We start from the raw sequence: 27,049 nt of genomic DNA, 5'->3' as shown, positions 1-27,049 counted from the left end.
GCCCAGCGCTGACCCTGCCCATACCACCACCGGGCCGCTGCCCCCGCCAGCTGCTGCCAGTTACCGCTGCCTACCGCCCCAGCCACCTGCCCGCCACCGCTTCCTTCCGCTGCCGCCTGCCACCCTTGCCTGTATCCCCTTGCCTCCGCCTGCCTGCCCGCACCCCCTGCTGCCATTTACCGCTGTCTACCGCCGCCACCTGCAGCCCGCCACCTGCCACCTCCTCTGCTGCCACCAGCCTCCGCTGCCTAAACTCGACGGTGCCTGCCAACGCTGCCAACCTACCACCGCCAACTGCTGCCGCTGCTCCCTGCAGCCCGCTTGCCTCCGCTGCCTGCGGCCACTACCGCCTGCTTCCCACACTGCCTGCCTCCACTGTGGCCCGCCTCCCCCTGCCACCTGCCCCCACCTGCCGCCGCTTTCTGCCACCGCTTATGGCTGGTTGCGATTATCAGCCGCCGCTTCCTGCCTGGGCCCTGGGGCCTGCAGCCCGCCACGGCCTGCTGCTGCTTACCTACCACCGCCGCCTGCTGCCACTTACCATTACCCGCCACGCCAGCCCAAGGCCACCACACGCCTATTGCTGCCGCCTACCTAACGCTGCTGCCTGGCCCTGCTGCCTGCCGCCGTTTCCTCCCGCCGCTTACCACTGCCTGCCCCCGTCTGCCACCTCTTGCCGCCGCCGCCCCCTGCCTGCCCCTAGCCGGGGTCTGCCGGCCGCCACTACCTGCCCCCACCACTTGCCCGCCGCCGCTTCCTGTGGCCACTGCCTGTTGCCACCTGCGGCTACTGCGTACCCCCAGTGCTGCAGCCTGCCTGCAACTGTCTGCCACCTGCCTGCTGCAGCCTGCCTGCCCCCGCCCCCTGCCGCCACCGCCGCCTGCTACCTCTTGTCCCCGCGGCCCCCTGCCTGCCTCTGGCCGTGGCCTGCAAGCCGCCGCCACCTGCCCCCACCACCTGCCCGCCGCCGCTTCCTGCCGCCACCTGTTGCCACCTGCGGCTACTGCGTACCCCCAGTGCTGCAGCCTGCCTGCAACTGTCTGTCACCTGCCTGCTGCAGCCTGCCTGCCCCCGCCCCCTGCCGACGCCGCCGCCTGCTACCTCCTTCCACCGCCCGCCGCCCTTGCCTGCCTGCCGCGGCCGCCTGCCTGCCTGCCGTTGCTTACCACAGCCTGCCAACGCTTCCTGCCGCCGCCTGCAATCGCCTACCGCCGCCGCCCACTACACTTGCCTGCCGCTACCTGCCTCCCTGCCCCCACCGCTTACTGCCGCCCCCTGCCTCCACTGCCTCCAACACCTCCCGCTGCCACATACTGACCCCCACTAACCCGGCACCTACCGCTGCCGCCACCCGCTGCTGATACTCCTTCTGCTGCCTCTGCTGCCCGGAGCTTCCGCTGCTGCCCAACGCTGAACCCGACTGACGCCAGCACTACTGCTGACGCCGCTGACGCTGCCGACCCCGCCGCGTAACCCGACTATGCCCGCCGGCACCTCCGGCGCCCCTCCCCACGCTGACACACGCTGCCGCCGCTGACCCGCCTGCTGCTGACCCCGCCCCTATCGCGGCGCCTGCTTCCCCCGCCGGTGACTCCGGCTGAAGCCAATGGCACCTGCTGCTGAGGCTGCCACACACTGCCGCTCGATGACCCGGGGCTGCCCAAAGCTGGCACCCCTGCAGCCCTTGCCGCCCCTGCAGCGGCTGCAGCCGAAGACGCCACACACTGGTGCTGTCACCGCTGCCACCTCTGCTGCTACCCGCTGCCGCCTGCCACCGACTGCCACCGACTGCCTGCCGCTGCCTGCCGCCACTGCCCACCAGTGCTGCCACCGCCGCCTGCCACCGCCTGCCTGCTGCCGCCACCAGTCAGTACTACCACTGCCGTCTGCCACTGCCGCCCCCTGCTGCCGCTTACCTCTGCCTGCCGCCGCCACCTGCCTTCTGCCAACCACCGCTCTTGCGTGCGCCCGCCGCCTGCTGCCCGCCGGCATCCGTGGCCGCCTGCCTGCCTCCGCATCCTGCCGCCGCCTGCCGCCGCCGTCTGCTGCCGCAGCCTGGCTCCACCGGGCCCAGCTACCTAACACCGAGGATGCATGCCAACGCTGCCTGCGTACCCCCACCGCTGCCGGCACCGCCTGCCTACCGCTGCCACCTGCCAATTGCCACAGCTGCCGTCTGCCTAATGCTGCTGTCTGCCGCCTGCCTGCCCCCGCCGACTGCCTGCTGCCGCCGCCTGCTATGTCCTGGCACCACCCGCGGCCCTTGCCTGCCGTGGCCTGCCTGCCAGCCGCTGCTTACTGCAGCCTGCACCTGCTACCTCCTACCTGCCGCCTCCGCCTGCCTACCGCTGGCACCTGGAACCGGCTGCCCGCACTGCCGGCCGCCACTGCAGCCTCCCTCCTCCTGCCACCTTCCCCCGCCGCCTGCCTCCGCTGTCTTCCGCCGATTCCTGCCACCGCCACCTGAAACCGCTGTGGCCGCTTCCTGTTGCCGCCTGCCTGCCGTTTGCCGGCTCTTGCCTGCCTGCGGCGCCAGGTGCCTGTGCCTCACCGCTTCCTGCCGCCCCTGCCTCCACCGCCTCCCGCTGCCACATACCGACGCCCACTATCCCGGCACCTACCGCTGCCGCCACCCGCTGCTCATACGGCTGCTGCCTCTGCTGCCGGGAGCTTCCGCTGCTGCCGAACGCTGACTCCGACTGACGGCCAGCACTACTGCTGCCGCCGCTGACACCACTGATGCCACCGTGTTCCCCGCAGGTGCCCGCCGGCGCTTCCGACACCCCTCCCCACGCTGACCCACGCCGGAGCCTCCTAGCCTCGCACAGGCACCATGCTCCTCAACATGGGCACGCTGCTCAGCCCATGAGAGCGCCAGGCCAGGCCTCCCAGAAGGCGGGGGCACCCGGAGCTTACCGGCCTCGCCGACGAACACCTCCACGGGCGCGCTACTGGGCTCTCGCCGATGATGTTGTAGGCCGTCAGGATGACGTCGTAGCACCGGTGTTTCTCGGAGCTACAGGTGGAAAGAGACAGGGGTCAGCTGGCCTGGGAACACCTCGCTCTTCCCACTCCTGGAACATTTAGCTTTGCTGGGCCCTTGTAAATCTTACCTTCCCTTGTGTCCTCGGTGAAATCCCTTTTCCCTGACAACCTATCTCAAATGGCTCCTCCTCCGTGAAGCCCCCCCTGATCGCCACAGTGGGTGCAAGTCCCCAAAGCCCAGGAGCTCTCCATGGGCCACCCCTCTCCGTGCACACCTGGGCTGCCACAGAGACCTGTCCACCCCAGTGGCTGTGCCCCCTGGAGGTGAGCCCCATCTCCTCTGGCCCTCCAGGGCATCTCCCACCCAGGTTTGTGGCAGCCTCACTGGGGGCGGGGCGTGCAGTGAGTGCTCTGCATGCCAGATCACCCCTATTCTGCCCTGACTCAGACCTAAGCTGGAAGCCCCGTGGTCCCTCCAATGTCAGGTGGCAATGAAGGGCGGGCCTAGGGTAGGGCAGGTGCTCATTTGACATTTTGACACACTGTGGAACATGAATGGTGGTAGCCAGGCCCTGAATCTCAGAATTGAAACCACACCAGGATGCACACAGAGATGCCCAGCTCACATTCTCCCTCCCGTCAATTTCTGTTGGTTAATTAGTCTGGGGAGGGCTGCAGCAGCCAGAGTGCAGGCCAGGGGGCCAGGGGCTCTGGGTCCCGGGTCTCCTCTGGAATACTCAGCAAATAAGGACAAGAACCGCTCAAGCTGTGACCAGACAGATGGACAAAGGGCACGCCCATGACCCCTGGCTGCAACAGGGCGGTGATGCTTGTCCAGAGATGGATGCACGCTGAATTCTCAGTGATGCCTACACAGCCGCTGTCTATAGGATGCCACCAGCATCTTAGGAAATGCTGTCCTGGTCTCAGAGTAGAGGCCACAGCTTTGTTGTACGAAAACTGCTCTGTTGTGGGTTGAACTGTGTCCTCCAAAAAGATACGTTGGTGTTCTAACCCCTGGTACCTGTGGATGCCAGCTTATATGGACACAGGGTTTTGCAGACCTTGCAGTTAAGAGCAAGTCACAGTGCAGTAGGAAGCACCCTAATCCAGGGACTGGTTTCTTTTTTGGAGGGCAATTTGGTTTTATTTATCAAGGTTTTCAATGCACTTGCCTTTTAACCCAACAATTACACTTCTAGAAATCTACCTGACATAAATGCATGTATAGAGTCCTGGGTCCTACAAATACAAGCTAAACCTACCAATGCCCCCAAAACCCCAAAACAAAGCATCGAGGGGTCTTTTCAATGACACCTAAGTCAAGAGGACTACCTTCAACCTTGAGGTCACTAACAGCAAAGCTGCTTATAAATGTAACTGCAAACTCTGGACAGATGAACATGAGCAAGGTATTATAATAGCTAATTCACATGGGGAGCCCAAGTGTTCCACATGATCCATTGCTGAACATGAAGAAAGGCATATTTTGAGAAGCAATTTAGGATCCAGCAATCCTTTGACAAATAGTGAGGCAATAAGGCGATCCAAACATCCTGAGAAGAGGAGAGAAATTTGGACACACCACTGGGAGGGCGTCCTGTGAGCACAGAAGCAGAGACTGGAGCCATGTTTGCAATGTTGTGACTTGTAAGAAGAATATCTATTTAGCCATTCAGATGAGAAAACTTGTTTCTCATATACACGTCTTTGTCCAGAGTGACAAAGGTGTCTCTTGTCATGTTAATGAGGATGTGGGCTGGTCACCAGGACAACCAACGTTGTGATCAGAGGGTTGGAACTTTTGGTCCCACCCATGACTTCTGAGGACGGGAGAGGGGCTGGAGGTTCAATCAATGGCCAATGGCCAATGCTTTCATCAGTCTAGCCTATGGAATGAAGCCTCCACAAGAACCCCAGAGGACAGGTTCGGCCTGATGTGTGGAAGTAGAGAGAGCAATGGGCTGCAATGCCTGGAAGGTGGCCAGAAGGTGGCAAGAGCTCAGTGCACGCCGGCCTCTTTTGCCTTCTATCTTTGGTAGGTTTCAGATCAGCCCTTTGGATTGTTTTTCAAGCACTCTGGGTTCAACCCCTGCCTCACTTAAACCATCTGCTCTAGATCTTGTCCTAGAGTGATCACACGCGGGGACACCGGCTCACACTCTGAGCAAGGCCATGGCACCACGTGGACGGTGCTGGCCCTTGGGTGCTTCCCAAGAGGCCACCAGGTGGGCGCCAGGGCACAGAGAGGGGAAGGGCCTTGCCTAAGGTCACACAGCTCCAGAGCCTGGCGCTAGGCACTCCCACATGGGAGGTAGGACAGGCCATCTCTCCGAGCGCACCCGTTGGCTCTGCGTGCAAGTGCCTTCCTGTCCTCCTCTTCCCTCAGACCTCTGGGTCTGGCCCTGACCTCCACACCTGGAATTGGGGTGGCCTTGGTTAGGGAGCCTGCTGAGGCAGATTCCACAGCGAGGCTGAAGGGCATGTCAGGGGCTTGCCGAGATGGGAACTCACAGAAGATTGGTGTGGGAAAAGGGGGTCGGGGGGGGGGGTCTATGAAGGGTGTTCACATCACTGCCCCCACAGCAGGAAATGACTGAATCTGTCTGGGCCCCCACTTCTTCTGTAGAACTGGGGCTCACAGAGCTTTGTTCCCCAGGCTTTGGTGAGGATAAACCAAGACAATGTACAATAAGCATCTCGCCAGTGTTTGCAACAGAAGCGGCGTCCATGAAGACAGATCTCCCTACGACTGCTCCACAGGAAACTTTAATGAGCACCTGCTCAGCTGGGCACATGGTTTTGAACATCAGAGACCAAGTGCCTGGCTTCAGGGAGCTGCCCTCCAACACAGTGACTCAGAGCCAGTTACACAACCTTTCTGAGCCAGTTACACAACCTTTCTGAGCCGAGTCTCTAGCATTAAACCGGGGACATTCCTGCCTGGCTGATAAATGTCAGGCTGTGTAGACACGCGACGGTACAGGGCCTGACCTGGACGTCGTGGACCATGCAAGTTCCCGGCTCCGTTTCCTGCCCAGCTCTCCTCCCTGTAGCACCACGACAGTGGACTTGGGCCTCGGGTCTTACCTCTCTTCTCAGTGGTGACGACGGGGGCCTACAGCAGCTTGCCCAGCCCTGCCTCATCTTGGCCGGCAGCCTGAAGATGTATGCCGACTCCAGGGCCAGCTTGGTGCCCATGAACTGCCTCACCATGGCACCCACCTCCACAGTGGTGAACGTGCTGGGGCTACTGCCGGCCAGGCGGTGGCGATCTGGTACCCCGCGGGGTGGACAGGAGGGCCATGCGTCAGTGACATCACCCTCAAATGGCACAGGAAACCTTCCTCTAGCCCCTCAAACGGCACGGAGTGCCTTCCCCTCTCTGTTCTGCTCACCACATACTTGTTGACAGGCCACACGCCTTGATGGGAACCTGGGCCCCTGGACGCCGGGACTGCATCTATCTTGGCCTCCCCCCAAAGCCCTTGCCTTGCCCAGGGCAGGCACTCAGGGAAGATGACATGAATGGAGTGGCAGGGTTTCAGGGCCCCACCAACATTGGTGAAGGATTCTCTTCTCTCAGGAGGGCCTGATTTTCAGATTTCACAATAATGACTTGGCCATTTTCGAACACGGACAGGGATCAAATGATCATTCTGTAATCCCCCCAGCAATGCAAAGCAGCTTGCAGGGGTGTATCCCTACACTGGCTTCAGGCCCCTGCTGGTGAGATGATCTTGTTCCAGGTCTCACAATTTCACCCCAGGGCACACGATCTACCCACAGCTCACAGCCAGATGCTATGGGTGGGGCTGGGCTACCGTGCAAAGAGAGATGTTCTGTCTCGTTCTATGACCTCCCCTAGCACAAAGTAAATCCCAACCAGAAAATCACCATGTGAAGCACCGAGACCTGCGTACCCCTTCATTTTTTAACACCAAGAGTAAGTACCAACTTAGGAAATTACCAGAGGTTCCTGAACACAGGATTCTCACTAGAATTTTGCAAATGTAACAGGTTTCAGGCCATGCCATTTGTTCCATTTGGTGTTTTTTTGACGGGCACCACCTGGGCCACGATGTGGGGCATTGACGGGTCCCCTGTGACAGGCGCCACGAACACAAGTGAGAAGTGGGAGGGAACGATGGCTATTGCAGAGCAGGGGCATCCGTGGGGCACAGCCTGGGGTCCCCCTTGGTCAGCAATCACACGGCCCTCCTGCTCCCCTTCCCCAAGCCACTCACCTCGCTCTCGCTGAGAACAGTCACACCAAGGCTATTCAAAACCACGATTTCTAGTTGGCTAACATATCACAATGGACACACCAAAACAAAGGCTCAAAGGAACTATTGTGAAGAGTACACAGCAACAATTTGGACAACCTCAAAGAATCAGAGCTTTATTTATTCATATTTATGTTATACGTTTTTATTTCAATTCTAGTTCCTTGCGGCACCTGATGGCTCAGTCGGTTGAGCATCCAACTCTTGGTTCCGGCTCATGCTATGGTCTCAGGGGCATGTGACTGAGCCGCAGGCCAGGCTCCAAACTCAGCATGGAGTCTTCTTGAGACTCTCTCTCTCCTCCTCTCCCTCTACCCCTCCTGCTGTCCATGGTCTCTCTCTCTCTCATAAAAATAAAATCTTAGGGGCGCCTAGGTGGCTCAGTCATTAAGCGTCTGCCTTTGGCTCAGGTCATCATCCAGGGTCCTCGGATCGAACCCCACATGAGGCTCCCTGCTCGGCGGTAAACCTGCTTCTCACTCCCCTAATCCCCCTGCTGGTGTTCCCTCTCTTGTTGTGTCTCTCTCTGTCAAATAAATAAAGTCTTAAAAAAAAAAACAAAAAAAAATAGAAAAGAAAATCTTAAAAATAATAAATAAATAAATTCGAACTAGTGACATACAGAGTACAGTATTAATTTCAGGAATAGAATTCAGTGATTCAACACTTACATAAAGCACCCAATGCTCGTCATATCAGCAATTTACAACCTCCCAAAAACCAAGTTCCAGGACCAGATGCCTTTACTGGTGAATTCTTCCATTCAGGGAAGAATTCATACCAATCCTTCTCAAACATTTCCAAAAAACAGAAGAGAAAGCTTCCAAAATCATTTCCTGAGTCCAACATTATCCTGATACCAAATCCAGACAAGGACACCCCAAGAAAATAAAATTACAGGCCAATATCCATGATGAACACAGAGGCAAAATGTTCAACAAAATACTAGCAAACCAAGTTCACCAATATGCTGAAAGGATCATATGCTATGATCCTGGGATTTGTTCCAGGAATGCAAGGAGGGTTCACACGTGCACATCAACCCAAGTGATCCATCACGTTAACAAACTGAAGAATAAAAATCATGCTACCATCTTGAGAGATGCACAAAAAGCATTTGAAAAAACTCAATATCCATTGACGGTCAATATTCTCAACAGAGTGAGTGGAGCGGGAACATACCTCAACATGATAAAGGCCATACAGGACAAGCCCACAGATAACATCACATCCAATAGAGAAAAGTTTCAGCTGTAACTATTTCCTCTAAGATCCTCTACATTAGGAACTTGCCTGGTCTTTCCTCGCCACTTTTATTCAACATAGTATCGGAAAACCTAGGCAGAGCAATTATGCAACAAAAATAAACAAGGCATCTAAATTGGAAAGGAAAAAGTAAACCTTTCACTATTTGCAGATGGCAGGCAGAGTATATAAGGAAAACCTTAAAGACTCCACAGAAAAATTGTTCGAAATAACGACTGAATTCAATAAAGGTACAGGATCCAATATCAATATACAAAAATCTGTTGCATGTCTATACACTAATAACGAACTATCAGAAAAAGAAATTGGGAAGATCATCCCACGTGAAGTTGCATCAAAAAGAATAAAATACCCAGAAAGAAACTTCACCAAGACGTGAAAGCTTATACTGAAAACTACAAGATGTTAAGGAAAGAAAACGAAGACAACACATGGAAATGGAAAGATACTCCATGCTCTTGGATTAGAAGAAATCATGGTGTTAAATTCTCCACACTTCCCCAAACCATCTACAGATTCAATGCAATTCTTATCAAAATTGTAATTCTATTTTTCACAGAAATATAACAAAGGATCCAAAAACTTGTATGAAGCCACAGAAGACTCTGAATAGCCAGAGCAATCTAGAGAAAGAAGAACAACGCTAAAGGCATCACACTCACTGATTTCAGATTATTGCAAAGCTAGAGTATTCAAGACAATCTAGTGTTGGCAAAAAAACAGACACACACAGAGCACCAGAACAAAAGAGAGAGCCCAGAAGGAAACCCACCCATCCAAGGTACAGTACCTTATGACCAAGGAGCCAAGAATATACAAGGGGGAAAGAACAGTCTCTTTAAACAACAAGGCTGGGAAAAGTGGACAGTCACATGCAGAACAACGAAACCACACCACTATCTTACACTACACAAAAAATTAACTCCAAATGCATTCAAGAATTGAATATAAGACCTGAAACCCTAAAACTCTTAACAGAAAACACAGGGAAAAGCCACTTGATAGAGGTCTTGGTAGTGATTTTTTAACCTGATACCAAAAGTAAAAACAATTAAAAAAAGTGTGGGATGACATCAGCAAGGAAACCATCAACAAAATAAAAAGGCAACCTACTGTATGGGAAAACATTTGCAAATCATATATCTGATAAGGGGTTAATATCACTCATGCAACTCAACAGCAAAACAAAACAAAACAATCGGGAAAAGAAAAAAAACAAGAAAAAAAACAGAAACAAAACAAAACCAAAAAACCCACAAGCAAACTAATTTAAAAATAGGGAGATCTTGAGATACCACCTTCCACCAGTTAGAATGGCCAAAATGGACAGGGAAAGAAACAACAAATGTTGGAGAGGTTGTGGAGAAAGGGGAACCCTCTTACACTGTTGGTGGGAATGCAAGTTGGTACAGCCACTTTGGAAATCAGTGTGGAGGTTCCTCAAAAATTTAAAAATAGAGCTCCCCTATGACCCAGCAATGGCACTAGTGGGTATTTACCCCAAAGACACAGATGTAGTGAGAAGAAGGGCCATATGCACCCCAATGTTCATAGCAGCAATGTCCGCAATAGCCAAACTGTGGAAAGAGCCGAGATGCCCTTCAACAGATGAATGGATAAAGAAGATGTGGTCCATATATACAATGGAATATTACTCAGCCATCAAAAAAGATGAATACCCAACTTTTACATCAACATGAATGGGACTGGAGGAGATTATGCTAAGTGAAACAAGTCAAGCAGAGAAAGTCAATTATCATATGGTTTCACTTATTTGTGGAACATAAGGAATAGCATGGAGGACATTAGGAGAAGGAAGGGAAAAATGGCCGGGGGGAATTGGAGGGAGAGATGAACCATGAGAGACTATGGACCTGAGAAACAAACAGGGTTTTAGAGGGGAGGGGGGAGGGGGGATTGGTTAGCCTGGTGATGGGTATTAAGGAGGGCACGTACTGCATGGAGCACAGGGTGTTATACGAAAACAATGGATCGTGGATCACTACATCAAAAACTAATGATGTATTGTATGGTGACTAACATAACATAATAAAATTAAAAAGAAATAGGAAGATCCAAATAGACATATTTCTAAAGAAGAGATACAGATGGTCAACACGAACATGAAAAGATGCTCAACATCATTAACCACCAGGGAAATGCAAATCAAAACCACAATGAGACACCACTTCACACCTGTTAGAATGGCCATTTTCAAACAGACAAGAAATGACAAGTTTTGGTGAAGATGTAAAGAAGACAAAAACTCTTGTGCACTGTTAGTGGGAATATAAGTTGGTGCAGCCACGATGGGACACAGTACAGACGATCCTCAAAAAAATTAAAAAGAGAACTCCTGTAAGATCCAGGAATTCCCCTTCTGAGTATTTATCCGAAGAAAACGAAAACATTAACTCAAAAAGGTATATGCACCCCTGTGTTCACTGCAGGGTTATGTACAAGGAAACTAGAAACAACCTAAGTGCCCATGAGTGGATGAATGAATAAAGAAATTGTGGTAGATACACACACTGGATACTACTCAGCCAGAATAAAGAATGGAATCTTTCCACTTGCACCATGGCTGGACCTTGAAGGCATTCTGCTAAGTCAAGCAGGCCACACAGAGAAAGTCAAATACTATCCATCACTTACTTGGAGAACCTTAAATGAAACAAAACAAAAACGAAAAAACTGAGCTCCTAGACAGAACAGATGGGTGTTTGCCAGAGGTAGGGGGTTGGAGGTGGGAGAAATGGGTGAAAGGGTCAAAAGGAAAAAGAAAACAAGCCCAATTACAACATCTTTTTATTTTAATTAAGTAAGCCGTACGCACAAATTGCTCAAACTCATAACCCTGAGATCGAGTCACATATTCCACTGACCGAGCCTGCCAGTTGCCCTCAATTATAATGTCTGAGCCGAAGGCAGAAGCTTAACCGACTGAGCCACCTAGGGGCCCCTACTTAACCTCTCTTCTGCCTGCGTTTCCCAAACTCTGAGGATCATAGGAATATGTACTTTTAGAATAGGTTCTATTTTTCATTTTTTTAAGAATTGATTTTAGAATTAAATGTGATAGAGGCCACTTAGAATAGGACTTACAACAGTAAGCCCTCAAAAAAAATTGCTTTTTAAATCTTATTCCGCGGTGCCTGGATGACACAGTCAGTTAAGCAGCTGACTCTTGCTTTTGGGTCAGGTCATGGTCCCAAGCTCCTGGGATAGAGCCCTGCATCGAGCTCCGCACTCAGCAGGGATTCGCTCTCTCCCTCTGCCCTTGCCCCACCCCTCTCTAACACATGCCTGTGCATTCTCTCTCTCTCTCTCTCTCTCTCTTCTCAAGTAAATAAATATGTCTAAAAAAAAATCTTATCCTGAACATTTGGCTGTTGCATAGTCATGAGCATTACAACTTTTTATATTTGGGCAGTACCCATACTTCAGAAAAGACTTTTACAGTACATTCTCTTATTTGAGTCATGAGATAGTCCTAGGAGAAAAATTTATTATTTCTACTTTACAGAGAAAAAAAAAAAACAACAGACTGTGTTTTGTTCAAGGTTGCAGCTAAAAAATGATCTTCTGATTCTCAGTCTAATGCAGGAGAAAAAAAATCCAAACACTGTTATCAAGAGCCAAAGAAGGGCATTACATAATGATAAAGGAATCAATCCAAAAAGAGGATGCAACATTTGTAAATATTTACCCACCCAACAGAGGCGCAACTAAATATGTAGAGCATATATATACACATCTCAAAGGAGAAACCAGCAGCAATACCGTGGGGGACTTTCATACCTCACTTATATAAATGGAATCATTAGCCTCAGACAACAAGGTAATTAGGGACTTAACAGATACATACAGAAGCGGCCGTCCAAAAGTAGCACATGGGATCCACTCCCTCTCAAGTGCACATAGAACACTCTCCAAGCTAGACAATACGTTAGGCCACAAGACAAGACAATAAATTCAAGAAGCCTAGAAATTTCCAAAATGATGACTGAAATCAAATCAAGCATCTTTTCCAACCACAGTGGTATGGAATGAGAAATCAATTACAAGAAGAAAACTGGAAATTCACAAACATGCAGATTAAACAACATGCTACTGAATGGGTCCCTGAGCAAACCACAAGAGAAACCAAGAAATACTTTGAGACAAATGAAAATGGAATACAACATAGCAAAATTTATGGAATGCAGCAAAAGGGGTTATGAGAATGGGACACCTGGCTGGCTTAGACGGTAGACCGTTGTGACTCTTGAACTTGTGGTTGAGTTTGAGCCACACACTGGGCATAGAACTCACTTTATTTTTAAAAAATATTTCATTTATTTATTTGACAGAGAGAGAGAGAGATTGAGCACAAGCAGGGGGAGCTGCAGGCAGTGGGAAAGGGAGAAGCAGGTTCCACCCGCTGAGCAGGGAGCCCAATGCAGGTGTTGATCCCAGGAACCTAACATCATGACTTGAGCCCAAGGCAGACACTTAACTGATTGAGCCACCCAGGCACCCCTCAGAGCTTACTTTAAAAAAAAAATGGTTCTAAGAGGGACGTTTATAGTGATACAGGCCGAACTCAATAAACAAGAAACATCTCGAGGGCGCCTGGGTGGCTCAGTCGTTAAGCGTCTGCCTTTGGCTCAGGTCATGATCTCAGGTTCCTGGGATCGAGTCCCACATCAGGCTCCCTGCTCAGCGGGAAGCCTGCCTCTCCCTCTCCCACTCCCCCTGCTTGTGTTCCCTCTCTCGCTGTGTCTCTCTCTGTCAAATAAATAAATAAAATCTTAAAAAAAAAGAAACATCTCGAATAAGCAAACTGACTTTCCACCTCAAGAAAACAGAAAAAAAAAATGGAAGTCCAAAGTTACTAGAAGAAAGGAAGTAACCTATCAGAACAGAAATAAATCAAATACAGACTATGAAGACAATGGAAAGATAAAAAAAGACAACAGGAAGATTAACAAAAGAGCTGGTTCTTTGAAAAAAAACAAAGCTGACAAATTTTCAGCTAGACTTAAGGTAAAAAAAGAATGAGGACTCACAATCAGAAATGAAAGAGATCTTCCCACTGATATCACAGATATACAAAGGCTCATAAAAGGCCACTCGAACAATTACACCCCAACAAGTTAGACAATCTAGAGGAAAAGGATAAATTCCGAGAAACATACAACCTTACAAGACTGAATACTGAAGAGACAGAAAATCTGAACAGACCAATTACCCATAGGGAGATTAAATAAGTAATCAAAAACCTCTCAATACACAGAAGTCCAGGACCATGTGGCTTTCCTGGTGAATTCCACCGAATTTTCAAAGAAAAATGAATACCAATCCTCAAACTTTCCACAAAAAACAAGAGGAAGGAATGCTTCCCAACTCCTTTTAGGAGGCCAGCACTGCCCTTATCAAAACCTACCAAGATGCCACAAGGAAAGAAAATTACAGATCAGTATCTGTGATGAACATAGATATAAAAATCCTCAACAAAATAACAGTAAACCAAATTCAACAATACAGGAAGAGGTATGAAAAATATTTCAGGGATGCAAGGGGGGGTTCAACATCCACAAATCAAAGTAATAGGCCGCATTAACAAAATGAAGGATAAAAATCATATGATCATCTCAACCAATGCAGAAAAAGCATCTGACAAAATGCAACAGCCATTTTGATAAAAGCTCTCAACAAAGCAGGTATACAGAGAATGAAACTGAACATAACAAAGGCCATACCTGAGAAGCCACATCCTATGCAATGGTGAAAGCCAAAAGCTTCTCCTCTAAGATCATGAACAACACAGGGATGCCCACTCTTGCCACTTTTATTCAACATACAGTTGGCCCTTGAACAATGCAGGGATTAGGACTGCCAAAACCCTGTGCAGTTGAAAATCTGAGTATACTTTTGACTCACCCAAAAGTGACCTGCTAATAGCCTTCTTTTGACCAGAAACTGTACCTCTAACCCAATGAGTCGATTAACACATACTGTATATGTTATCTGTATCATAGACTGTATTCTTACAACAAAGTAAGCTACAGAAAAACAATGTGATTAAGAAAATCCTTATAGAGCTAGAGTGTATGATGCTCAGCAAAATAAATCAGAGAAAGGCGAATACCATATGATTTCACTCCTGTGGAAATTAAGAAACAAAACAGATCAACAAATGGGAGGGGGAATACAAAGAACAGAGAAGGAAAAAGTATAAAAGAATCTTTTTTTTAAACTTTTTTATTGTTATGTTAATCACCATACATCCTTAGTTTTTCATGTAGTGTTCCATGATTCGTTATTTGCATATAACACCCAGTACTCCATGCAGAATGTGCCCTCTTTAATACCCATCAACAGGGTAACCCATCCTCCCACCCCCTCCCCTCTAAAACCCTCAGTTTGTTTTCCAGAGTCCATCGTTTCTCATGGTTCATCTCCTCCTCCGATCCCCCCCTTCATTCTTCCCCATCCTGCTATCTTCTTTTTTTTCTTTAACATATAATGTATTACTTGTTTCAGAGGTACAGATCTGTCATTCAACAGTCTTGCACAATTCACAGCGCTCACCATAGCACATACCCTCCCCAATGTCTATCAGCCAGCCTCCCCATCCCTCCCACCCCCACCACTCCAGCAACCCTCAGTTTGTTTCCTTAGATTAAGAATTCCTCATATCAATGAGGTCATATGATTTATGTCTTTCTCTGATTGACTTATTTCGCTCAGCATAACACTCTCCAGTCCTATCCATGTCGATGTAAATGGCAAGATCTCATTCCTTTTTATGGCTGCATAATGTTCCATTGTATATATATATCACTTGTTCTTTATCCATTCATCTGTCGATGGACATCTTGTCTCTTCCCTCAGTTTGGCTATCGTGGACATTGCTGCTATAAATATCTGGGTACATGTACCCCTTGGGCTCCCTACATTTGTATCTTTGGGGTAAATACCCAGTAGTGCAATTGCTCGTTCATATGGTAGCTCTATTTTCAACTTTTTGAGGAACCTCCATACTGTTTTCCAGAGTGGTTGCACCAGCTTGCATTCCCACCAACAGTGGAGGAGGGTTCCCCTTTCTCCGCATCCCCGCCAACATCTGTCATTTCCTGACTTGTTCATTTTAGCCATTCTGAGTGGTGTGAGGTGATATCTCACTGAGGTTCTGATTTGGATTTCCCCGATGCTGAGCGATGTTGAGCACTTTTTCATACATCTATTGGCCACTTTGTTGTCTTCTTTGGAAAAATGTCTCTTCATGTCTTCTGCCCATTTCTTGATTGGATCATTTGTTCTTTGGGTGTTGGGTTTGATAAGTTCTTCATGGATTTTGGATACTAGTCCTTTATCTGATATGTCATTTGCAAATATCTTCTCCCATTATGTCAGTTGTCTTTTGGTTTTGTTGACGTATCTTTTGCTGTTCAAAAGGTTTTTATCTTGATGAAGTCCCAATAATTCATTTTTGCCCTTGCTTCCCTTGCCTTTGGCGATGTTTCTAGAAGCTGCTGTGGCTGGGTCAAAGAGGTTGCTGCCTGTGTTCTCCTTTAGGATTTGGATGGACTCCTGTCTCACATTGAGGTCTTTCAACCATTTGGAGTCTATTTTTGTGTGTGGTGTAAGGAAATGGTCCAATTTCATTCTTCTGCATGTGGCTGTCCAATTTTCCCAACACCATTTGTTGAAGAGACTGTCTTTTTGCCACTGGACATTCATTCCAGCTTTGTCGAAGATGAGTTGACCATAGAGTTGAGGCTCCATTTCTGGGCTCTCTATTCTATTCCATTGACGTATGTCTCTGTTTTTGTGCCAGTACCATACTGTCTTGATGATGACAGCTTTGTAATAGAGCTGGAAGTCTGGAATTGTGATGCCGCCGGCTTTGCTTTTCTTTTTTCAACATTCCTCTGGCTATGCGGGGTCTTTTCTGGTTCCATACAAATTTTAGGATGATTTGTTCCATTTCTTTGAGAAAAGTGGATGGTATTTTGGTGGGGATTGCATTGAATGTGTAGATTGCTCTAGGTAGCATTGACATCTTTACAATATTTGTTCCTCCAATCCATGAGCATGGAACGTTTTTCCATTTCTTTGTGTCTTCCTCAATTCCTTTCATGAGTATTTTATAGTTTTCTGAGTACAGATCATTGCCTCTTTGGTTAGATTTCTTCCTAGGTATCTTATGGTTTTGGGTGCAATTGAAAATGGGATTGACTCCTTCATTTCTCTTTCTTCTCTCTTGGTGGTGGTGTATAGGAATGCCACTGATCTATGTGCATTAATTTTATACCCTGCCACTTTGCTGAATTCCTGTATGAGTCCAGGCAGTTTTGGGGTGGAGTCTTTTGGGTTTTCCACATAAGGTATCATATCATCTGCAAACAGTGAGAGTGTGACTTCTTTTCTGATTTGGATGCCTTTGATTTCTTTTCGTTGTCTGATTGCTGTGGCTAGGACTTCTAATACTATGTTGAATAGCAGTGTTCATAGTGGACATCCCTGCTGTGTTCCAGACTATAGGGGTAAAGCTCTCAGTTTTTCCCCATTGAGAATGATATTTGCTGTGGGTTTTTCATAGATGGCTTTTATGATATTGAGGTATGTACCCTCTATCCCTATACTCTCAAGAGTTTTGATCAAGAAAGGATGCTGTACTTTGTCCAATGCTTTTTCTGCATCTATTGAGAGGATCATATGTTTTTTGTTCTTCCTTTTATTAATGTATTGTATCACACTGATTGATTTGCAGATGTTGAACCACCTTGCAGCCCAGGGATAAATCCCACTTGGTCAGGGTGAATAATCCTTTGAATGTACTGTTGGATCCTATTGGCTAGTAGTTTGGTGAGAATTTTTGCATCCTTGTTCATCAGGGATATTGGTCTGTAATTCTCCTTTTTGATGGGGGCTTTGTCTGGTTTGGGGATCAAGGTAATGCTGGCCTCAAAAACGAGTTTGGAAGTTTCCTTCCATTTCTATTTTTTGGAACAATTTCAGAAGAGGTATTAATTCTTCTGGAAATGTTTGGTAGAATTCCCGTGGGAAGCCATCTGGCCCTGGGCTTTTGTTTTTGGGAGATTTTTGATGACTGCTTCAATTTCCTTAGTGGTTATAGTTCTGTTCAGGTTTTCTATTTCTTCCTGGTTCATTTTTGGTAGTTGATACATCTCTAGGAATGCATCCATTTCTTCCAGGTTATCAAATTTGCTGGTATAGAGTTGCTCATAATATGTTCTTATAATTGTTTGTATTTCTTTGGTGTTGGTTGTGGTCTCTCCTCTTTCATTCATGATTTTATTGATTTGGGTCATTTCTCTTTTCTTTTTGACAAGTCTGTCCAGGGATTTATCAATCTTTTTAATTGTTTCAAAGAACCAGCCCCTAGTTTCGTTGATCTGCTCTACTGTTCTTTTGGTTTCTATTTCATTGATTTCTGCTCTGATCTTTATTATTTCTCTTCTTCTGCTGGGTTTAGGCTTTATTTGCTCTTTTTTTCTCCAGCTCATTTAGGTGTAGGGTTAGGTTGTGTACTTGAGACCTTTTCGTTTCTTGAGAAAGGCTTGTATTGCTATGTACTTTCCTTTAGGACTGCCTTTGCTGCATCCTAAAGATTTTGAATAGTTGTGTTTTCATTTTCATTGGTTCCCATGAACTTTTTAAATTCTTCCTTAATTTCCTGGATGACCCATTCATTCTTTAGTAGCATGCTCTTTAGCCTCCATGTATTTCAGTTCATTCCAACTTTCCTCTTGTGATTGAGTTCTAGTTTCAAAGCACTGTGGTCTGAAAATACGCAGGGAATGATCCCAATCTTTTGGTACTGGTTGAGACCTGATTTATGACCTAGGATGGGTTTTATTCTGGAAAATGTTCCATGGGCACTAGAGAAGAATGTGTATTCCGTTGCTTTGACATGGAATATTCTGAATGTGTCTGTGAAGTCCCTTTTGTCCAGTGTGTCATTTAAAGTCTTTATTTCCTTGTTGTCTTTTGCTTAGATGATCTGTCCATTTCAGTGAGAGGGGTGTTAAAGTCCCCCACTATTATTGTATTGTTGTTGATGTGTTTATTTGCTTTTGCTATTAATTGCCTTATATAATTGGCTGCTCCCATGTTAGGGGCATAGATATTTACAATTGTTAGATCTTCTTGTTGGATAGACCCTTTAAATAGGATATAGTGTCCTTTCTCATCTCTTATTACTATCTTTGGTTTAAAATCTAATTTGTCTGATATAGGGATTACCACCCCAGCTTTCTTTTGGTGTCCATTAGCATGGCAAATGGTTTTCCACCCCCTCGCTTTCAATCTGGGGGTGTCTTTGGGTCTAAAATGAGTCTCTTGCAGACACCATATGGATGGGTCTTGTTTTTTAATCCAATCTGATAGACTGTGTCTTTTGATTGGGCCATTTAGCCCATTTACATTCAGGGTAACTATTGGACGGTATGAATTTAGTGCCATTGTTATTGCCTGTAAGGTGACTGTTACTGTATATTGTCTGTGTTCCTTTCTGGTCTATGTTGCTTTTAGGCTCTCTCTTTGCTTAGAGGACCCCTTTCAAGATTTCTTGTAGGGCTGGTTTTGTGTTTGCAAATTCCTTTAGTTTTTTTGTTTCTCCTGGAAGCTTTTTATCTCTCCTTCTATTTACAGTTATTGCTTAGCGGGATATAGTGTTCTTGGCTGCATATTTTTCTCGTTTAGTGCTCTGAATATATCCTGCCAGTCCTTTCTGGCCTGCCAGGTCTTTGTGGATAGGCCTGTTGCCAATCTAATGTTTCTACCGTTGTAGGTTACATATCTCTTCTCCCGAGCTGCTTTCAGGATTTTCTCTTTTTCTCTGAGACTCGTAAATTTTACTATTAGATGTCAGGGTGTTGACCTATTTTTATTGATTTTGAGAAGGGTTCTCTGTGACTCCTGGATTTTGATGTCTGTCTCCTTCCCCAAATTAGGGAAGTTCTCTGCTATAATTTGCTCCAGTATACCTTCAGCCCCTCTCTCTCTTTCTTCTTCTTCTGGGATCTCAATTATTCTAATGTTCTTTCGTCTTATTGTATCGCTTATCTCTCGAATTCTGCCCTCGTGACCCAGTACTTGTTTATCTCTCTTTTTCTCAGCTTCTTTATTTTCCATCATTTGGTCTTCCATATCACTGATTCTGTCTTCTGCCTCATTTATCCTAGCAGTGAGTGCCCCCATTTTTGATTGCACCTCATCAATAGCCTTTTTGATTTTGACTTGGTTAGATTTTAGTTCTTTTACTGCTCCAAAAAGGGTTTCTCTAATAACATCCATGCTTTTTTCAAGCCCAGCTAGTATCTTTAAAGTCATGTTTCTAATCTCTCGATCCAACATCATACTAATGTCCGTATTGATTAGGTCCCTGGCAGTCAGTACTACCTCTTGTTCTTTTTGTTGAGGTGATTTTTTCCATCTTGTCATTTCATCAGACTCTAGGTGTCAGGAGAATTGGTGAATGAGAGAACAAAATGCCAACAGGGTAACAACGTCCCCAGAAAGTATACTCTAAACAAATCAGAAAAGCCCTAAGCTGGGGGAAAAGAAAGGGAAAAAAAGAAAGAAGAAAAAGAAAAAGATAAAAACAAACAAAAACAGAACAAAACAAAAAAAAATAAAAACCAGAATATGATCAAATATGATCAGGCTGGTGCATAGATTAATATCACACACTAGATTATGGGTGTATTTTGTTTTGTTAGAAGAAAGTGCTTCCCAAATTTTAAAGAAAGAAAAACTTATATATGCACAAAAATAAGGGTTGATATAATGAAGGGATGGAATATGACTGTAAAGATGAAAATTATAAAAAATTTTATAAAAGGAATTGATAAGAAGTTGTTTGAAAAAAGAAAGAAGAGGATTAAAAAAAGAAAAGAAAAGGGAGAGAATGTGATCAAGCAGGAGACTAGAACAAAGCCATACACTAGAGATTTAGGGTATATTTTGATCTGTTAGAAAAAACGATCTCAAAAATTTAAAGACAGAACAACTTATATATATATGCCAAAAATAAGGGTAACTACTATGAAGGGATAGAATATGACTCTAAATGAAAAATAAAAATGTTTTTTAAAAGAGGGATTGATAAGATGTTGGTTGAAAAAGGGAAAAAGAAAAATACAAAAAAAAAAAGACAGTTAAAAAATTAACTTTGAAAGCCTAAAGAATCATGGTAAAAAAGCCATGGATTCTATGTACATATTCCCCTAGCGCTGGAGTTCTGCCGTTCTCATGTTCCGAAAACTTGGTCTTGGCTGGCTGTTCTTGCTGATCTTCTGGGGGAGGGGCCTGTTGCCGTGGTTCCCAAATGTCTTTGCCGGGGGCAGAATTGCCCCGCCCTTGCCCGGTCCGGGCTAAGTAATCTGCTTGGGTTTGCTCTCGGGAGCTTTTGTTCCCTGCAAGCCTCCGTACAGCTTTGGAGGACGAGAGATAAAATGGTGGCCTCCCAATCTGCGCCACGGAGGAGCCAAGACCTTGGGGCACCTCTCCTCCGTGCGCCCCCAGAGAAAAGCAGTCAATCACTCCCATCTCCCTGGTCTCCTGCCACGCTCCATGCTCACCCAGCCTGTGACCGAGCATTTCTATCCCTGGCACCCGACCCCGTGTGGAGTCTCCAGACCCAGCAGATCCCTGTGGTGCGCTCCCACGCCACTCCTCCCAGGGAGGAAGGGGAGTCTCCCTGGATCTGCCGCTTGTTGGGTCCCTGTTGGAGGAGCAGTGTCCCGACTGTGCCACGGATCACGGTTTATGGCAACCCCGAGCTGAGAGCCCTCACCTCGGCTCCGTCTCTGCAGCCGGCTTCCCCGCTCCTATACCTGGGAGCTCTGCCGCACTCAGGCACCCCCGGTCTTTCTGTGACCCTGAGGGTCCTGGGACCACACTGTCCTGCGAGGGTTCCACCCCCTGCTTAGCCACTGGAGCAACATCCCTCAGTGGAGCCGACTTCTAAAAGTTCCGATTTTGTGCTCCGGGGCTCTATCACTTGCCAGAAGCGGCCAACGGAGGCCCCCTCCCCCACTGTCTATCCTCCCGAATATCGCCTCGGATTCACTTCTCCGCACGTCCTACTTTCCAGAAAGTGGTCGCTTCTCTGTTCAGAGAGTTGTTGCTATTCTTTTCTTTGATCTCCTGTTGAGTTTGTAGGTGTCTAGAATGGTTTGATCCCCATCCACCTGAATTCCTGAGACCAGACGATATCCAGGTCTCCTACTCCTCTGCCATCTTGCTTTGCCCCCCCATAATAATAGTTGAATAGTAGGAGACCTCAACATTCCACTCAGCAATAGACTGTCTAAGCAGAAGATCAACAAAGGAACAAGAAATTTGAATGACACACTTGACCAGATGGACTTCAGGGATACATACAAACATTCCATCCTAAAACAATAGACTACTCCTTTTTCTCCAACACACATGAACTTTCCCAGAATAGACCACATACAGGGTCACAAATCAGGTCTCAAATGATACCAAGAGACTGAGAATTATTCCCTGCATATTGTCAGACCACAATGCTTTGATAATGAAACTCAATCACAAGAAAAAAATGAGATGAAATTCAAACACATGGAAGCTAAAGACCACCCTGCTTAAGAATGTTTGGGTCAACCAGGAAATTAAAGAAGAACTTAAACAATTCATGAAAACCAATGAGAAAGAAAACACATCAGTCCAAAACCTATGGGATACTACTAAGGTAATCCTAAGGGAAAATACTTTGCCACCCAAGCCTCACTCAAAAAAGCAGAAAAATCCTGAATGCACAAGCTAACCTTACACCTAAAGGAACTGGAGAAAGAACAGCAAATAAAATCTAAACCAAGCAGGAGAAGGGAAATCAAGATTAGAGCAGAGATCATTGAAATAGAAACCAGAAAAACAGTAGAGCACATCAGTGAAACTGCTTCCCAGGTTGTCTACATAGTCAAGAAATTGATATCAAAATCCCAGCTGCCTTTTTTTTTTATTCCCAGAAATTCACATAATCATCCGAAAATGCACATGGACATTAATGGGGCCCAGAAGAGCAAAACAGTCTTGAAAAAGAAGAAAAAATGAGTACTAAGAATTTCTCATTTGAAAGCTTACAACAAAGCTACAGTAATCAAGATAATGTTGTAGTGGCGTAAGGATTGACAGCTGGATCAACGAATCCATTCGAATTCAGAGTCCAGAAATAAACCTTATATTTATATGGTCGATTGCTTTAGAAAAGGCTGCCAAGACAACTCGGGGGAAACAATAGTCTTTTCAGGAAATGATGCTGAAACAAGTAAACAACCACATGGAAAGGAACAAAGTGGACCCCTTCCTCACATGATCTACAGGTATTAATTCAAAGGGATTTAAACCTAAGAGAATTACAACCACAACTAGAAGAAAACACAGAAGCAGATCTTCCTGACCTTGGATTAGCCAAGGGGTCCGCCAAAAGCAAAAGCAAGAAAAAAAGAGATAAATCTGACTTCATCAAAATTAAAAACTATGGAGCTTTAAATGAAAACATCAAAGGGACAAGACAACCCAAAGACTGGGACAAAATGTTGGCAGATTTGTATCTGAGAAGGAACATAAAACCTTTTACAACTCAATAATAATTGATTTTTAAGAAATAACCCAATTTGAAAAATGAGGGTAAAGGATCTGAGCAGATACTTCTCTGAAAAAGATATGCAAATGGCCAAAAAGCAGACAAAAAGATGCCTAACATCATAACCGTTAGGGAAATGGGAATCAGAAACTTCACAGGAAACCACACCCAACCCTCCAAGATGGCTGTGGGCACCAAGACAGAGGACACCCAGTGTTGGCAAAGACTGGGAGAAATCAGAACCTTCGTGCAGTGTTGGTAGAAGCGTGGGATGGATCAGCCACTTTGGAAAGCATTCTGGCAGTTCCTCAAAACGCTAGACACAGAGTTATCATCTAGCCTGGAAGTTCTGCTCCTGGGTTTCTACCCAACAGAAATGAAAACACAGAATTACCAGAAAAAGAAACTAGGAAGATGATCCCACCTGAAGTTGCATCAAAAAGAACAAAATAACCCAGGAAGAAACTTCACCAAGAGGTGAAACCCTATATACTGAAAACTACAAGACATTAAGGAAAGAAACTGAAGACAAGACATGTAAATGGAAAGACATTCCATGCTCAAAGATTAGAATAGTGTGAAAATGCCACACTTCCCCAAAACATCTACAGATTTGATGTAATTCCTATCAAAATTCCAATTTCATTTTTCACAAAAATAGAACAAAGGATCCAAAAATTTGTATGAAGCCACAAAAGACTCTGAATAGCCAGAGCACTCTAGGGAAAGAAGAACAATGATAAAGGCATCACACTCGCTGATTTCAGACTATTACAAAGCTACAGTACTCAAAACAATCTAGTATTGGCATAAAAGCAGACACACAGAGCACCAGAACAGAAGAGAGAGCCCAGAAGATAACCCACACATCAGTGGCCCAGTAACTTCTGACTAAGGAGCCAAGAATATACAAGGGAGAAAGAACAGTTTCTTTAATAAACGGTGCTGGGAAAACTGGACAGCCACATGCAAAAGAATGAAACTGCACCACTATCTTACACCATACAAAAGAATTAACTCAAAAGAATATAAGACTTGAAACCATAAAACTCTTAGCAGAAAACACAGGGAAAGGCTACCTGACATAGGTCTTTGTAATGATTTATTTAACCTGATACCAAAAGTAAAAACCAAAAAAAAAAAAAAAAAAGTGGGACTACATCGAACTAAAAAGCTTCCAAACAGCAAAGGAAACTTCAACAATATAAGGCAACCTACTGTATGGGAAAACATTTGCAAATCATATACGGGATAAGGGGTTATTTATCCAAAATATAAAGAACTCGTGCAACTCAAAAGCAAAACAACAAAACAAAACCACAAAACAAAACAACAAAAAACCCCACAAACAATCTAATTTAAAAATGGGCACATCCAAATAGACATTTTTCTAAAGAAGACATACAGATAGGTAAACATGAACATGAAAAGTTGCTCAACATGATTAATCATCAGGGAAATGCAAATCAAAACCACAGTGAGATACCACTTCACACCTGTTAGAATGGCCATTATTAAACAGACAAGAATGAACAAGTTTTGGTGAAGATGTGAAGAAGACGAAAACTCTTGGGCATTGTTACTGGGAGTATAAATTGGTGCGGCCACTATGGAAAACAGTACAGAAGACACTCAAAAAAATTAAAAATAGAACTACCATATGGTCCAGCAATTCCCCTTCTGAGTATTTATCTGAGGAAACTGAACACACTAACTGAAACAGGTATGTGCACCCGTGTTCACTGCAGGATTATCTACAACAATGAAAATATAGAAACAACCTAAGTGCCCATGAGTGGATGAATGGATAAAGAAATTCTCGTAGGTAAACACAATGGAATACTACTCAGACAGAATAAAGAATGAAATCTTTCCAGCTGCCAAATGGATGAACCTTTAAGGCATTCTGTGAAGTGAAACAGGCCAGACAGAGAAAGACAAATACTATCCATCACTTACTTGTGGAACTTCAAACAAAACCAAAACAAAAAACTGACCTCCTAGATAGAACAAATGGGTGATTGCCAGACGTAGGGTGTTGGAGGTGGGAGAAATGGGTGAAGAGGTTAGAAGGAAAAAGAAAACAAGCCCAATTACATCTTTTTATTGTAAGTAAGCTGAACCCACAATGTGGCTCAAAGTCATAACTGTGAGATCAAGAGTCTCATACTACACTGACCGAGCCAGCCAGGTAACCCAAATTATAGCATCATCCAAAGCGCAATGATTTGAGAAAGGCTAAAGTAATTTAATCTACAATATTTTGAGGATTATGTATGTATTTGGGAAACTTAAAAAAGAAAGAACACAGACTTCAGAGTCCCACACTCAGGTCTGTATCTGGTTCTCATATTTACTATGACATTGAGCAACTCACTTAACTTCTTCTTTTTATTATTTTATTTATTTATCTGTGAGAGAGACACATACAGAGAGTGAGCAAAAGCAGGGGGAGAGAGAGAGGGAGAAGCAGACTCCCCACTGAGCAGGGAACCCGACACCGGGCTCAATCTCAGGACCCTGGGATTATGACCTGAGCCAAAAGCAGAAGCTTAACCAAATGAGCCACCCAGGTGCCCCTACTTAACCTCTCTTGTGCCTGTGTTTCCCCAGCTCTGAGGATAATATGAAAATTTACTTTTAGGATAGCTTTTGTTTTTAATTTTCTTTAAGAAAAAATTGTTTTTAGAATTAAATGAGGTAGAGGTCACACAGAATACTCCTACAACAGTAAGCCCTCAATAAATATTATTATTTTTTAAAATCTTATTCTGGGGGTGCCTGGGTGGCACAGTCAGTTAAGCAGCTGACTCTTGATTTTGGCTCAGGTCATGATCCCAAGGTCCTGGGACAAAGCCCCACATCGGACTCTGCACTCAGCAGGGAGTCGGCCTGAGGATTCACTCTCTCCCTCTGCCCCTGCCCCTCCCCTCTCGAATACATGCCTGTGCATGCTCTCTCTCCCTAAAGTAAATACATGTGTCAAAAAAAAAAAAATCTTATCCTGAACATTTGGCTGTGGTATAATCAAAAGCAGTATAACTTTTCATATTTGGGCGTTATCTATAGTTTACAAAGCACTTTTATACACATTCTCTTATTTGAGTCATGAGATGGTCCTCGGAGAAGAATTTGTTGTTTTTATTTTATAGAGGAAAAAAAAAACAGACTAAGAGAAGGGGTATGTTTTGTTCAAGGCTGCAGAGGTAACGCATGATCTTCTGATTCTCAGTCTAACCAAGGAGAAAAAAAATCCAAACATTGTAACAAGAGCCAAAGAAGGGAATTACATAATGATAAAGGAATCAATCCAAACAGAGGATGCAACATTTGTAAATATTTACCCACCCAACAGAGGAGCAACTAAATATGTAGAGCATATATGAACACACCTCAAAGGAGAAATCAGCAGCAATACCGTGGGGGACTGTCACACCTCACTTGTATCAATGGATAGACCATCCAGACAGAAGATCAATAAGGAAACATCAGCCTCAGACAACTAGGTAATTAGATGGAGTTAAGAGATACATACAGAAGCCTCCGTCCAAATGCAGCACATGGGATACACTCCTCTCAAGTGCACATAGAACATTCTCCAAGCTAGACCATATGTTAGGCCACACAAGTCAATAAATTCAAGAAGCCTAGAATTTTCCAAAATGATGACTGAAATCAAATCAAGCATCTTTTCCAAACACAGTGGTATGGAATGAGAAATCAATTACAAGAAGAAAACTGGAATTTCACAAACATGCAGATTAAACAACATGCTACTGAATAACCAGTGGGTTTGTGAGCAAACCACAAGAGAAACCAAGAAATACTTGGAGACAAATGAAAATGGAATACAACATAGCAAAATTTATGGAATGCAGCAAAATGG

At 45.5% G+C, this 27,049-nt stretch overlaps 1 protein-coding gene across 1 annotated transcript in view; it reads left to right on the top strand.

Annotated features, from left to right (window-relative positions):
* Positions 1–7,066: 7,066 nt before the first annotated feature.
* The window catches only part of LOC135362477 (proline-rich protein 36-like), an 81,680-nt gene continuing 61,697 nt past the window's right edge, over positions 7,067–27,049 (top strand). Inside the window, exon 1 of the mRNA XM_064577709.1 lies at positions 7,067–7,112. Within this exon, the coding sequence (XP_064433779.1) occupies positions 7,067–7,112 (46 nt within the window). The remainder of the gene's footprint in view (positions 7,113–27,049) is intronic.

Source organism: Mirounga angustirostris, unplaced genomic scaffold (genome assembly GCF_029215605.1).
Source record: "Mirounga angustirostris isolate CCGP_5_RB_7025 unplaced genomic scaffold, mMirAng1.0.hap1 SCAF_14, whole genome shotgun sequence".
NCBI lineage: Eukaryota > Metazoa > Chordata > Mammalia > Carnivora > Phocidae > Mirounga > Mirounga angustirostris.
This window is presented reverse-complemented; position numbering and strand designations above follow the sequence as displayed.